This window comes from Heterodontus francisci, chromosome 3, assembly GCF_036365525.1.
Source record: "Heterodontus francisci isolate sHetFra1 chromosome 3, sHetFra1.hap1, whole genome shotgun sequence".
In the NCBI taxonomy this organism is placed as follows: Eukaryota; Metazoa; Chordata; class Chondrichthyes; order Heterodontiformes; family Heterodontidae; genus Heterodontus; species Heterodontus francisci.
The window spans coordinates 210,400,380-210,415,252 of NC_090373.1; the positions used below are offsets into that span (position 1 = coordinate 210,400,380).

At 56.3% G+C, this 14,873-nt stretch overlaps 1 protein-coding gene across 1 annotated transcript in view; it reads right to left on the reverse strand.

Annotated features, from left to right (window-relative positions):
- Window positions 1–1,703: 1,703 nt before the first annotated feature.
- The window catches only part of LOC137367182 (spectrin beta chain, non-erythrocytic 1-like), a 53,780-nt gene continuing 40,610 nt past the window's right edge, over window positions 1,704–14,873 (reverse strand). The window contains exon 5 of the mRNA XM_068028618.1: window positions 1,704–1,799. Within this exon, the coding sequence (XP_067884719.1) occupies window positions 1,704–1,799 (96 nt within the window). The remainder of the gene's footprint in view (window positions 1,800–14,873) is intronic.

Sequence of the window (14,873 nt, forward strand, 5' to 3'; positions counted from 1 at the left end):
CTGCCAAATTAGTTTAAATTCCTCCCAACAGCACTAGCAAACCCGCCTGCAAGGATGTTAGTCCCCCTCTGGTTCAGATGTAGACCGTCCCACTTGTACAGGTCCCACCTTCCCCAGAAAGGGTCCCAGTGGTCCAGCAATCTAAAACCCTCCCTCCTGCACCAACTCTTAAGCCACGCATTCATCTGTGCTATTCTCCTATTTCTATACTCACTAGCACGTGGCACTGGGAGTAATCCAGAGATTACAACCCGAGGGGTCCTGCTTTTTAGTCTGCTGCCTAACTCCCTGAATTCTTGATGCAAGATCTCATCCCTCTTTCTGTGTCATTGGTACCAACATGTACCATGACCTCTGCCTTATCACCCTCCCCCTTCAGGATGCCCTGCAGCCGTTCAGTGACATCCCGGACCCTGGCACAGGGAGGCAACACACCATCCTGGAGTCAGGTTGACGGCCACAGTAGCGCCTATCTGTTCCCCTGACTATAGAATCCCCTATTACTATTGCTCTTACTCTCTTTCCCCCTTTCTGTGCAGACAGGCTGCTTGTGATACCAGAAGCTTGGCTCTGTCCGCACTCCCTGGAGGAACCAGCCTCATCAGCCTCCAAAATGGAATACCGATTTGCAAGCGGGACCCCAGGGGATTCCTGAACTACCTGCCTGATTCTCTTGGACTGCCTGGTGGTCACCCATTCCCTTCCTTCCTCAAGTCCCTTCAGCTGCGGTGTGACAACCTCTCTATACATGCTATCCACAATGCTCTCAGACTCACGGATGCTCCACAGTGTTTCCAGCCGCCGTTCCAGCTCTGAAACCCGAGCTTCCAGGAGCTGCAGCTGGACACACTTCCTGCACACATGCTGGTCCCAGGGACTGGAAATGTTCCCGGATTCCCACATGCAGCAAGAGGAGCAAACCACAGCTTCAAGCTCTCCTGCCATGACTAAACCCTTGAAATTTAAAACTTTAAAAGACTATTATAATAAAAAGAATCAACTAAGTCTTGCTAAAACAATGACTTACAATTCAATCCAGTTTGAAAAATACCCATCAGGACTTACTCACCAGTCAGCTGTGCTCAGTGGAAACTCTCAGCTCCCCTCATGCTCTTTGAGGACAGGTAGGAAATGAAAGGAGCTCCTCGCTCCCTCCTCACCGAACTCCCTCAGTCACAAAACTCCCACTTTAGCTCTCTAATGCAACCCAAGTCAGCACTGTAAGATGGCCCACTTTTATACTGTCTGACTCTCACCCCTGAAAACTGGTTTAAGCCAATTATCGAATTAACAAGGTGCAGCTGCAAGCAGAGCCTGAATAAACTCTGTTTAAAGCTGGTCTAAAACTCACCTTCTCCAACCCAACTCTTGATGGAAGGCCCCAACAAACCTGAGAGGGAGGAACGTTAAGGCCAGAGATATCTGCCGGTGACATGAATGGCCAAATTCTCACGCCTTCCTCCTGCCTTCCTCTGCATTCTGGTTCAGTGGAGTGATTCTTCCTGCCATTCCCTCACTTACCTGCATTCACCTGGATTTTCACAATCCACTCCTGCATGACAGGTCGGGACGCGGCACACAGTAAATACTCTGATCCGTCATGAAGCCTGCACAGGGCGGGACAAGAAAGACACATGGTGGATGATTCGCAGCTTGAGCTCGAGCTTCAATGCCGAAAGATTCTCCGCCACACTGTCAGGTACTTACTGCAACCTGAAGCTGTTGGTCTTCTTCAGGTAGTCTGTTGCTGGAGTACAGACAACACCAGAGAGGTTCAGTGGAGCAGCAGCCATGGAGCTCTGTGTAAACAGCACAGAAAACAAGACTATAAGTGTCCAATCAGTTAAAGGAAAACTTGTATTTATATAGCATCTTCCATAACCTCAGCATGTTCCAATGAGGTTCTGTTTCTCAGAGATGTCGATTGAGGGCTAAAGGGCCAGGACACCGGCGAGAAATCCCCTGTTCTTCTTCGCAAGGCTGTGATGGTATTTATTGCATCCACCCGAGACGGCAGACAGAGCCTCAGTTTAACCTCACATACCAAAGATAGCACCTCCGACAGTGCAGAACTCACTCAGTACTGACTCTCCGACAGTGCAGAACTCCCTCAGTACTGACTCTCCGACAGTGCAGAACTCCCTCAGTACTGACTCTCCGACAGTGCAGAACTCACTCAGTACTGACCCTCCGACAGTGCAGAACTCCCTCAGTACTGACCCTCCGACAGTGCAGAACTCCCTCAGTACTGACTCTCCGACAGTGCAGAACTCCCTCAGTACTGAAACTCCGACAGTGCAACACTCCCTCAGTACTGACCCTCCGACAGTGCAGAACTCCCTCAGTACTGAAACTCCGACAGTGCAACACTCCCTCAGTACTGACCCTCCGACAGTGCAGCACACCCTCAGTACTGACCCTCCAACAGTGCAGCACTCCCTCAGTACTGACCCTCCGACAGTGCAGAACTCCCTCAGTACTGACCCTCCGACAGTGCAGCACACCCTCAGTACTGACTCTCCGACAGTGCAGCACACCCTCAGTACTGACTCTCCGAAAGTGCAGAACTCACTCAGTACTGACCCTCCGACAGTGCAGAACTCCCTCAGTACTGACCCTCCGACAGTGCAGCACTCCCTCAGTACTGACTCTCCGACAGTGCAGAACTCCCTCAGTACTGACTCTCCGACAGTGCAGAACTCCCTCAGTACTGACTCTCCGACAGTGCAGAACTCCCTCAGTACTGACCCTCCGACAGTGCAGAACTCCCTCAGTACTGACTCTCCGACAGTGCAGAACTCACTCAGTACTGACCCTCCGACAGTGCAGAACTCCCTCAGTACTGACCCTCCGACAGTGCAGAACTCCCTCAGTACTGACTCTCCGACAGTGCAGCACTCCCTCAGTACTGACTCTCCGACAGTGCAGAACTCCCTCAGTACTGACTCTCCGACAGTGCAGAAATCCCTCAGTAGTGACCCTCCGACAGTGCAGAACTCCCTCAGTACTGACTCTCCGACAGTGCAGCACTCCCTCAGTACTGACTCTCCGACAGTGCAGCACTCCCTCAGTACTGACTCTCCGACAGTGCAGAACTCACTCAGTACTGACTCTCCGACAGTGCAGAACTCCCTCAGTACTGACTCTCCGACAGTGCAGAACTCCCTCAGTACTGACCCTCCGGCAGTGCAGAACTCCCTCAGTACTGACTCTCCGACAGTGCAGAACTCACTCAGTACTGACCCTCCGACAGTGCAGAACTCCCTCAGTACTGACCCTCCGACAGTGCAGAACTCCCTCAGTACTGACTCTCCGACAGTGCAGCACTCCCTCAGTACTGACTCTCCGACAGTGCAGAACTCCCTCAGTACTGACTCTCCGACAGTGCAGAACTCCCTCAGTACTGACTCTCCGACAGTGCAGAACTCCCTCAGTACTGACCCTCCGACAGTGCAGAACTCCCTCAGTACTGACTCTCCGACAGTGCAGAACTCACTCAGTACTGACCCTCCGACAGTGCAGAACTCCCTCAGTACTGACCCTCCGACAGTGCAGAACTCCCTCAGTACTGACTCTCCGACAGTGCAGCACTCCCTCAGTACTGACTCTCCGACAGTGCAGAACTCCCTCAGTACTGACTCTCCGACAGTGCAGAACTCCCTCAGTAGTGACCCTCCGACAGTGCAGAACTCCCTCAGTACTGACTCTCCGACAGTGCAGCACTCCCTCAGTACTGACTCTCCGACAGTGCAGCACTCCCTCAGTACTGACTCTCCGACAGTGCAGAACTCACTCAGTACTGACTCTCCGACAGTGCAGAACTCCCTCAGTACTGACTCTCCGACAGTGCAGAACTCCCTCAGTACTGACCCTCCGACAGTGCAGAACTCCCTCAGTACTGACTCTCCGACAGTGCAGAACTCACTCAGTACTGACCCTCCGACAGTGCAGAACTCACTCAGTACTGACCCTCCGACAGTGCAGAACTCACTCAGTACTGACCCTCCGACAGTGCAGAACTCCCTCAGTACTGATCCTCCGACAGTGCAGAACTCCCTCAGTACTGACTCTCCGACAGTGCAGAACTCCCTCAGTACTGACTCTCCGACAGTGCAGAACTCCCTCAGTACTGACACTCCGACAGTGCAGAACTCCATCAGTACTGACTCTCCGACAGTGCAGAACTCCCTCAGTACTGACACTCCGACAGTGCAGAACTCCATCAGTACTGACTCTCCGACAGTGCAGAACTCCATCAGTACTGACACTCCGACAGTGCAGAACTCCATCAGTACTGACTCTCCGACAGTGCAGAACTCCCTCAGTACTGACCCTCCGACAGTGCAGAACTCCATCAGTACTGACTCTCCGACAGTGCAGAACTCCATCAGTACTGACTCTCCGACAGTGCAGAACTCCCTCAGTACTGACACTCCGACAGTGCAACACTCCCTCAGTACTGACACTCCGACAGTGCAGCACACCCTCAGTACTGACCCTCCAACAGTGTACCACTCCCTCAGTACTGACTCTCCGACAGTGCAGAACTCCATCAGTACTGACTCTCCGACAGTGCAGAACTCCCTCAGTACTGACCCTCCGACAGTGCAGAACTCACTCAGTACTGACCCTCCGACAGTGCAGAACTCCCTCAGTACTGATCCTCTGACAGTGCAGCACTCCCTCAGTACTGACCCTCCGACAGTGCAGAACTCCCTCAGTACTGACTCTCCGACAGTGCAGAACTCCCTCAGTACTGACTCTCCGACAGTGCAGAACTCACTCAGTACTGACCCTCCGACAGTGCAGAACTCCCTCAGTACTGACTCTCCGACAGTGCAGAACTCCATCAGTACTGACCCTCCGACAGTGCAGCACTCCCTCAGTACTGATCCTCCGACAGTGCAGAACTCCCTCAGTACTGACTCTCCGACAGTGCAGAACTCCATCAGTACTGACTCTCCGACAGTGCAGAACTCCCTCAGTACTGACACTCCGACAGTGCAACACTCCCTCAGTACTGACCCTCCGACAGTGCAGCACACCCTCAGTACTGACCCTCCAACAGTGCAGCACTCCCTCAGTACTGACCCTCCGACAGTGCAGCACACCCTCAGTACTGACCCTCCAACAGTGCAGCACTCCCTCAGTACTGATCCTCTGACAGTGCAGCACTCCCTCAGTACTGACCCTCCGACAGTGCAGAACTCCCTCAGTACTGACCCTCCGACACTGCAGAACTCCCTCAGTACTGACCCTCCGACAGTGCAGCACTCGCTCAGTAATAACCCTCCAACAGAGCAGAACTCCCTCAGTACTGACCCTCTGACAGTGCAGCACTCGCTCAGGATGTGGTAGGAATATGGGATCAGTATAAATGGGTGGTTGCTGGTCGGCACAGACTCGGTGGGCCGAAGGGCCTGTTTCAGTGCTGTATCTCTGAACTAAAACTAAACTACTGACCCTCTGACAGTGCAGCACTCCCTCAGTCCTGGCCCTCTGACAGTGCAGCACTCCCTCAGTACTGACCCTCTGACAGTGCAGCACTCCCTCAGTACTGACCCTCTCACAGTGCAGCGCTCCCTCAGTACTGACCCTCTGACAGTGCAGCACTCCCTCAGTCCTGGCCCTCTGACAGTGCAGCACTCCCTCAGTACTGACCCTCCGACAGTGTAGCACTCCCTCAGTTCTGACCCTCTGACAGTGCAGCGCTCCCTCACTACTGACCCTCCCAAAGTGCAGCACTCCCTCAGCACTGACCCTCTGACCGTGCAGCACTCCCTCAGTACTGACGCTTCGACAGTGCAGCACTCCCTCAGTACTGACCCTCCGACAGTGTACCACTCCCTCTGTACTGACCCTCTGACAGTGCAGCACTCCCTCAGTACTGACCCTCCGACAGTGTACCACTCCCTCAGTACTGACCCTTCGACAGTGCAGCACTCCCTCAGTACTGACCCTCCGAAAGTGTACCACTCCATCAGTACTGACCCTCCGACAGTGTGCCACTCCCTCAGTACTGACCCTTCGACAGTGCAACACTCCCTCAGTACTGACCCTTCGACAGTGCAGCACTCCCTCAGTACAGACCCTCCGACAGTGCAGCACTCCCTCAGTACTGACCCTCCGACAGTGCGGCACTCCCTCAGTACTGACCCTCCGACAGTGTACCACTCCCTCAGGACTGACCCTCCGACAGTGCGGCACTCTCTCAGTACTGACCCTCTGACAGTGCAGCACTCCCTCAGTACTGACCCTCTGACAGTGCAGCACTCCCTCAGTACTGACCCTCCGACAGTGTACCACTCCCTCAGTACTGACCCTCCGACAGTGCGGCACTCTCTCAGTACTGACCCTCCGACAGTGTACCACTCCCTCAGTACTGACCCTCTGACAGTGCAGCACTCCCTCAGTACTGACCCTCCGACAGAGCAGCACTCCCTCAGTACTGACCCTCCAACAGTGTACCACTCCCTCAGTACTGACCCTCCGAGAGTGTACCACTCCCTCAGTACTGACCCTCTTACAGTGTACCACTCCCTCAGTACTGACTCTCCGACAGTGTACCACTCCCTCAGTACTGACCATCTGACAGTGTACCACTCCCTCAGTACTGACCCTCCGACAGTGCAGCACTCCCTCAGTACTGACCCTCCGACAGTGTACCACTCCCTCAGTACTGACCCTGTGCCAGTGCAGCACTCCCTCAGCACTGACCCTCTGACCGTGCAGCACTCCCTCAGTACTGACCCTTCGACAGTGCAGCACTCCCTCAGTACTGACCCTCCGACAGTGTACCACTCTCTCAGTACTGACCCTCTGACGGTGCAGCACTCCCTCAGTACTGACCCTCCGACAGTGTACCATGCCCTCAGTACTGACCCTTCGACAGTGCAGCACTCCCTCAGTACTGACCCTCCGACAGTGTACCACTCCCTCAGTACTGACCCTCCGACAGTGTGCCACTCCCTCAGTACTGACCCTTCGACAGTGCAGCACTCCCTCAGTACTGACCCTTCGACAGTGCAGCACTCCCTCAGTACAGACCCTCCGACAGTGCAGCACTCCCTCAGTACTGACCCTCCGACAGTGCGGCACTCCCTCAGTACTGACCCTCCGACAGTGTACCACTCCCTCAGGACTGACCCTCCGACAGTGCGGCACTCTCTCAGTACTGACCCTCTGACAGTGCAGCACTCCCTCAGTACTGACCCTCTGACAGTGCAGCACTCCCTCAGTACTGACCCTCCGACAGTGTACCACTCCCTCAGTACTGACCCTCCGACAGTGCGGCACTCTCTCAGTACTGACCCTCCGACAGTGTACCACTCCCTCAGTACTGACCCTCTGACAGTGCAACACTCCCTCAGTACTGACCCTCCGACACAGCAGCACTCCCTCAGTACTGACCCTCCAACAGTGTACCACTCCCTCAGTACTGACCCTCCGACAGTGTACCACTCCCTCAGTACTGACCCTCCAACAGTGCAGCACTCCCTCAGTACTGATCCTCTGACAGTGCAGCACTCCCTCAGTACTGACCCTCCGACAGTGCAGAACTCCCTCAGTACTGACCCTCCGACACTGCAGAACTCCCTCAGTACTGACCCTCCGACAGTGCAGCACTCGCTCAGTAATAACCCTCCAACAGAGCAGAACTCCCTCAGTACTGACCCTCTGACAGTGCAGCACTCGCTCAGGATGTGGTAGGAATATGGGATCAGTATAAATGGGTGGTTGCTGGTCGGCACAGACTCGGTGGGCCGAAGGGCCTGTTTCAGTGCTGTATCTCTGAACTAAAACTAAACTACTGACCCTCTGACAGTGCAGCACTCCCTCAGTCCTGGCCCTCTGACAGTGCAGCACTCCCTCAGTACTGACCCTCTGACAGTGCAGCACTCCCTCAGTACTGACCCTCTCACAGTGCAGCGCTCCCTCAGTACTGACCCTCTGACAGTGCAGCACTCCCTCAGTCCTGGCCCTCTGACAGTGCAGCACTCCCTCAGTACTGACCCTCCGACAGTGTAGCACTCCCTCAGTTCTGACCCTCTGACAGTGCAGCGCTCCCTCACTACTGACCCTCCCAAAGTGCAGCACTCCCTCAGCACTGACCCTCTGACCGTGCAGCACTCCCTCAGTACTGACGCTTCGACAGTGCAGCACTCCCTCAGTACTGACCCTCCGACAGTGTACCACTCCCTCTGTACTGACCCTCTGACAGTGCAGCACTCCCTCAGTACTGACCCTCCGACAGTGTACCACTCCCTCAGTACTGACCCTTCGACAGTGCAGCACTCCCTCAGTACTGACCCTCCGAAAGTGTACCACTCCATCAGTACTGACCCTCCGACAGTGTGCCACTCCCTCAGTACTGACCCTTCGACAGTGCAACACTCCCTCAGTACTGACCCTTCGACAGTGCAGCACTCCCTCAGTACAGACCCTCCGACAGTGCAGCACTCCCTCAGTACTGACCCTCCGACAGTGCGGCACTCCCTCAGTACTGACCCTCCGACAGTGTACCACTCCCTCAGGACTGACCCTCCGACAGTGCGGCACTCTCTCAGTACTGACCCTCTGACAGTGCAGCACTCCCTCAGTACTGACCCTCTGACAGTGCAGCACTCCCTCAGTACTGACCCTCCGACAGTGTACCACTCCCTCAGTACTGACCCTCCGACAGTGCGGCACTCTCTCAGTACTGACCCTCCGACAGTGTACCACTCCCTCAGTACTGACCCTCTGACAGTGCAGCACTCCCTCAGTACTGACCCTCCGACAGAGCAGCACTCCCTCAGTACTGACCCTCCAACAGTGTACCACTCCCTCAGTACTGACCCTCCGAGAGTGTACCACTCCCTCAGTACTGACCCTCTTACAGTGTACCACTCCCTCAGTACTGACTCTCCGACAGTGTACCACTCCCTCAGTACTGACCATCTGACAGTGTACCACTCCCTCAGTACTGACCCTCCGACAGTGCAGCACTCCCTCAGTACTGACCCTCCGACAGTGTACCACTCCCTCAGTACTGACCCTGTGCCAGTGCAGCACTCCCTCAGCACTGACCCTCTGACCGTGCAGCACTCCCTCAGTACTGACCCTTCGACAGTGCAGCACTCCCTCAGTACTGACCCTCCGACAGTGTACCACGCCCTCAGTACTGACCCTTCGACAGTGCAGCACTCCCTCAGTACTGACCCTCCGACAGTGTACCACTCCCTCAGTACTGACCCTCCGACAGTGTGCCACTCCCTCAGTACTGACCCTTCGACAGTGCAGCACTCCCTCAGTACTGACCCTTCGACAGTGCAGCACTCCCTCAGTACAGACCCTCCGACAGTGCAGCACTCCCTCAGTACTGACCCTCCGACAGTGCGGCACTCCCTCAGTACTGACCCTCCGACAGTGTACCACTCCCTCAGGACTGACCCTCCGACAGTGCGGCACTCTCTCAGTACTGACCCTCTGACAGTGCAGCACTCCCTCAGTACTGACCCTCTGACAGTGCAGCACTCCCTCAGTACTGACCCTCCGACAGTGTACCACTCCCTCAGTACTGACCCTCCGACAGTGCGGCACTCTCTCAGTACTGACCCTCCGACAGTGTACCACTCCCTCAGTACTGACCCTCTGACAGTGCAGCACTCCCTCAGTACTGACCCTCCGACACAGCAGCACTCCCTCAGTACTGACCCTCCAACAGTGTACCACTCCCTCAGTACTGACCCTCCGACAGTGTACCACTCCCTCAGTACTGACCCTCTGACAGTGTACCACTCCCTCAGTACTGACTCTCCGACAGTGTACCACTCCCTCAGTACTGACCATCTGACAGTGTACCACTCCCTCAGTACTGACCCTGTGCCAGTGCAGCACTCCCTCAGTACTGACCCTCCGACAGTGCAGCACTCCCTCAGTACTGACCCTCCGACAGTGCAGCACTCCCTCAGTACTGACCCTCCGACAGTGTACCACTCCCTCAGTACTGACCCTCCGACAGTGCAGCACTCCCTCAGTACTGACCCTCCGACAGTGCAGCACTCCCTCAGTAATGACCCTCTGACAGTGCAGCACTCCCTCAGTACTGACCCTCTGACAGTTTACCACTCCCTCAGTACTGACCCTCCGACAGTGTACCACTCCCTCAGTACTGACCCTCTGACAGTTTACCACTCCCTCAGTACTGACCCTCCGACAGTGTACCACTCCCTCAGTACTGACCCTCTGACAGTGTACCACTCCCTCAGTACTGACCCTCTGACAGTGTACCACTCCCTCAGTACTGACCCTCCGACAGTGTACCACTCCCTCAGTACTGACCCTCCGACAGTGCAGCACTCCCTCAGTACTGACCCTCCGACAGTGCAGCACGCCCGCAGTACTGACCCTCCGACAGTGCAGCACTCCCTCAGTACTGACCCTCTGACAGTGCAGCACTCCCTCAGTACTGACCCTCCGACAGTGCAGCACTCCCTCAGTACTGACCCTCCGACAGTGTACCACTCCCTCAGTACTGACCCTCCGACAGTGTACCACTCCCTCAGTACTGACCCTCCGACAGTGCAGCATTCCCTCAGTACTGACCCTCCGACAGTGTGCCACTCCCTCAGTACTGACCCTCCGACAGTGTACCACTCCCTCAGTACTGACCCTCCGACAGTGTGCCACTCCCTCAGTACTGACCCTTCGACAGTGCAGCACTCCCTCAGTACTGACCCTTCGACAGTGCAGCACTCCCTCAGTACAGACCCTCCGACAGTGCAGCACTCCCTCAGTACTGACCCTCCGACAGTGCGGCACTCCCTCAGTACTGACCCTCCGACAGTGTACCACTCCCTCAGGACTGACCCTCCGACAGTGCGGCACTCTCTCAGTACTGACCCTCTGACAGTGCAGCACTCCCTCAGTACTGACCCTCTGACAGTGCAGCACTCCCTCAGTACTGACCCTCCGACAGTGTACCACTCCCTCAGTACTGACCCTCCGACAGTGCGGCACTCTCTCAGTACTGACCCTCCGACAGTGTACCACTCCCTCAGTACTGACCCTCTGACAGTGCAGCACTCCCTCAGTACTGACCCTCCGACACAGCAGCACTCCCTCAGTACTGACCCTCCAACAGTGTACCACTCCCTCAGTACTGACCCTCCGACAGTGTACCACTCCCTCAGTACTGACCCTCTGACAGTGTACCACTCCCTCAGTACTGACTCTCCGACAGTGTACCACTCCCTCAGTACTGACCATCTGACAGTGTACCACTCCCTCAGTACTGACCCTGTGCCAGTGCAGCACTCCCTCAGTACTGACCCTCCGACAGTGCAGCACTCCCTCAGTACTGACCCTCCGACAGTGCAGCACTCCCTCAGTACTGACCCTCCGACAGTGTACCACTCCCTCAGTACTGACCCTCCGACAGTGCAGCACTCCCTCAGTACTGACCCTCCGACAGTGCAGCACTCCCTCAGTAATGACCCTCTGACAGTGCAGCACTCCCTCAGTACTGACCCTCTGACAGTTTACCACTCCCTCAGTACTGACCCTCCGACAGTGTACCACTCCCTCAGTACTGACCCTCTGACAGTTTACCACTCCCTCAGTACTGACCCTCCGACAGTGTACCACTCCCTCAGTACTGACCCTCTGACAGTGTACCACTCCCTCAGTACTGACCCTCTGACAGTGTACCACTCCCTCAGTACTGACCCTCCGACAGTGTACCACTCCCTCAGTACTGACCCTCCGACAGTGCAGCACTCCCTCAGTACTGACCCTCCGACAGTGCAGCACGCCCGCAGTACTGACCCTCCGACAGTGCAGCACTCCCTCAGTACTGACCCTCTGACAGTGCAGCACTCCCTCAGTACTGACCCTCCGACAGTGCAGCACTCCCTCAGTACTGACCCTCCGACAGTGTACCACTCCCTCAGTACTGACCCTCCGACAGTGTACCACTCCCTCAGTACTGACCCTCCGACAGTGCAGCATTCCCTCAGTACTGACCCTCCGACAGTGTGCCACTCCCTCAGTACTGACCCTCCGACAGTGTACCACTCCCTCAGTACTGACCCTCCGACAGTGCAGCATTCCCTCAGTACTGACCCTCCGACAGTGTGCCACTCCCTCAGTACTGACCCTCCGACAGTGCAGCACTCCCTCAGTACTGACCCTCCGACAGTGCAGCACTCCCTCAGTACTGACCCTCTGACAGTGTACCACTCCCTCAGTACTGACCCTCTGACAGTGTACTACTCCCTCAGTACTGACCCTCCGACAGTGCAGCACTCCCTCAGTACTGACCCTCCGACAGTGCAGCACTACCTCAGTACTGACCCTCCGACAGTGTACCACTCCCTCAGCACTGACCCTCTGACAGTGTACCACTCCCTCAGTACTGACCCTCTCACAGTGTACCACTCCCTCAGTACTGACCCTCCGACAGTGCAGCACTCCCTCAGTACTGACCCTCCGACAGTGCAGCACTCCCTCAGTACTGACCCTCCGACAGTGTACCACTCCCTCAGTACTGACCCTCCGACAGTGCAGCCCTCCCTCAGTACTGACCCTCTGACAGTGTACCACTCCCTCAGTACTGACCCTCCGACAGTGTACCACTCCCTCAGTACTGACCCTCTGACAGTGTACCACTCCCTCAGTACTGACCCTCCGACAGTGCAGCACTCCCTCAGTACTGACCCTCCGACAGTGCAGCACTCCCTCAGTACTGACCCTCCGACAGTGTACCACTCCCTCAGTACTGACCCTCTGACAGTGTACCACTCCCTCAGTACTGACCCTCCGACAGTGCAGCACTCCCTCAGTACTGACCCTCCGACAGTGCAGCACTCCCTCAGTACTGACCCTCCGACAGTGCAGCACTCCCTCAGTACTGACCCTTCGACAGTGTACCACTCCCTCAGTACTGACCCTCCGACAGTGCAGCACTCCCTCAGTACTGACCCTCCGACAGTGTACCACTCCCTCAGTACTGACCCTCCGACAGTGTACCACTCCCTCAGTACTGACCCTCCGACAGTGCAGCACTCCCTCAGTACTGACCCTCCGACAGTGTACCAATCCCTCAGTACTGACCCTCCGACAGTGCACCACTCCCTCAGTACTGACCCTCCGACAGTGCAGCACTCCCTCAGTACTGACCCTCCGACAGTGCAGCCCTCCCTCAGTACTGACCCTCTGACAGTGTACCACTCCCTCAGTACTGACCCTCCGACAGTGTACCATTCCCTCAGTACTGACCCTCCGACAGTGTACCACTCCCTCAGTCCTGACCCTCCGACAGTGCAGCACTCCCTCAGTACTGACCCTCCGACAGTGTACCACTCCCTCAGTACTGACCCTTCGACAGTGCAGCACTCCCTCAGTACAGACCCTTTGACAGTGTACCACTCCCTCAGTACTAGCATTGGGAGTGTCAGATTTGATTTTGGACTCTGGAGAAGAATGTGAGAGTTCTCCCACTGAGCGACACCTGACCGATAAGAATGAGCTGAAACATCGGAGTGGACACATCGGGGGAGGGGCTGTGAGAATGGACATGTCGGGGGAGGGGAGTCAATGTTGGGAGAGCAGGGGAGGGGCCGTGAGAGTGGACATGTTGGGGGAGGGGGTGTCAATGTAGGGAGTGAGGGGGATGGACTCTGATAATGGACATGTTGGGGGGGTCAATGTTGGAAGTGCGGGGGAGGGGCTGTGAGAATGGTCACGTTGGGGGGGTCAATGTTGGGAGTGTAGAGGAGGGGCTGTGAGAGTGGACACGTCGGGGGGGTCAATGTTGGGAGTGCGGGGAAGGGGATGTGAGAATGGACACATCGGGGGGGGTCAATGTTGGGAGTGTGGGGGAGGGGCTGTGAGAGTGGACATGTCGAGGGGGTCAATGTTGGGAGTGCGGGGGAGGGGCTGTGAGAATGGACATGTCGAGGGGGTCAATGTTGGGAGTGTGGGGGAGGAGCTGTGAGAGTGGACATGTCAAGGGGGTCAATGTTGGGAGTGTGAGGGAGGGGCTGTGAGAATGGACATGTCAAGGGGGTCAATGTTGGGAGTGTGGGGGAGGGGCTGTGAGAGTGGACATGTCGAGGGGGTCAATGTTGGGAGTGTGGGGGAGGGGCTCTGAGAGTGGACATGTTGAGGGGGTCAATGTTGGGAGTGCGGAGGAGGGGCTGTGAGAATGGACATGTCGAGGGGGTCAATGTTTGGAGTGCGGAGGACGGGCTGTAAGAATGGACATGTCGAGGGGGTCAATGTTGGGAGTGTGGGGGAGGAGCTGTGAGAGTGGACATGTCGAGGGGGTCAATGTTGGGAGTGCGGAGGAGGGGCTGTGAGAATGGACATGTCGCGGGGGTCAATGTTGGGAGTGTGGGGGAGGGGCTGTGAGAATGGACATGTCGAGGGGTTCAATGTTGGGAGTGTGGGGAGGGGCTGTGAGAATGGACAAGTCAAGGGGGTCAATGTTGGGAGTGTGGGGGAGGGGCTGTGAGAGTGGACATGTCGAGTGGGTCACTGTTGGGAGTGTGGGGGAGGGGCTGTGAGAATGGACATGTCGAGGGGGTCAATGTTGGGTGTGTGGGGGAGGGGCTGTGAGAATGGACATGTCAAGGGGGTCAATGTTGGGAGTGTGGGGAGGGGCTGTGAGCAAGGACACATCGGGGGAGGGGGTGTCAATGTTGGGAGTGTGGGGGAGGGGCTGTGAGAATGGACATGTCAAGGGGGTCAATGTTGGGAGTGTGGGGGAGGGGCTGTGAGAGTGGACATGTCGAGGGGTTCAATGTTGGGAGTGCGGGGGAGGGGCTGTGAGAATGGACATGTCAAGGGGGTCAATATTGGGAGTGTGGGGGAGGGGCTGTGAGCAAGGA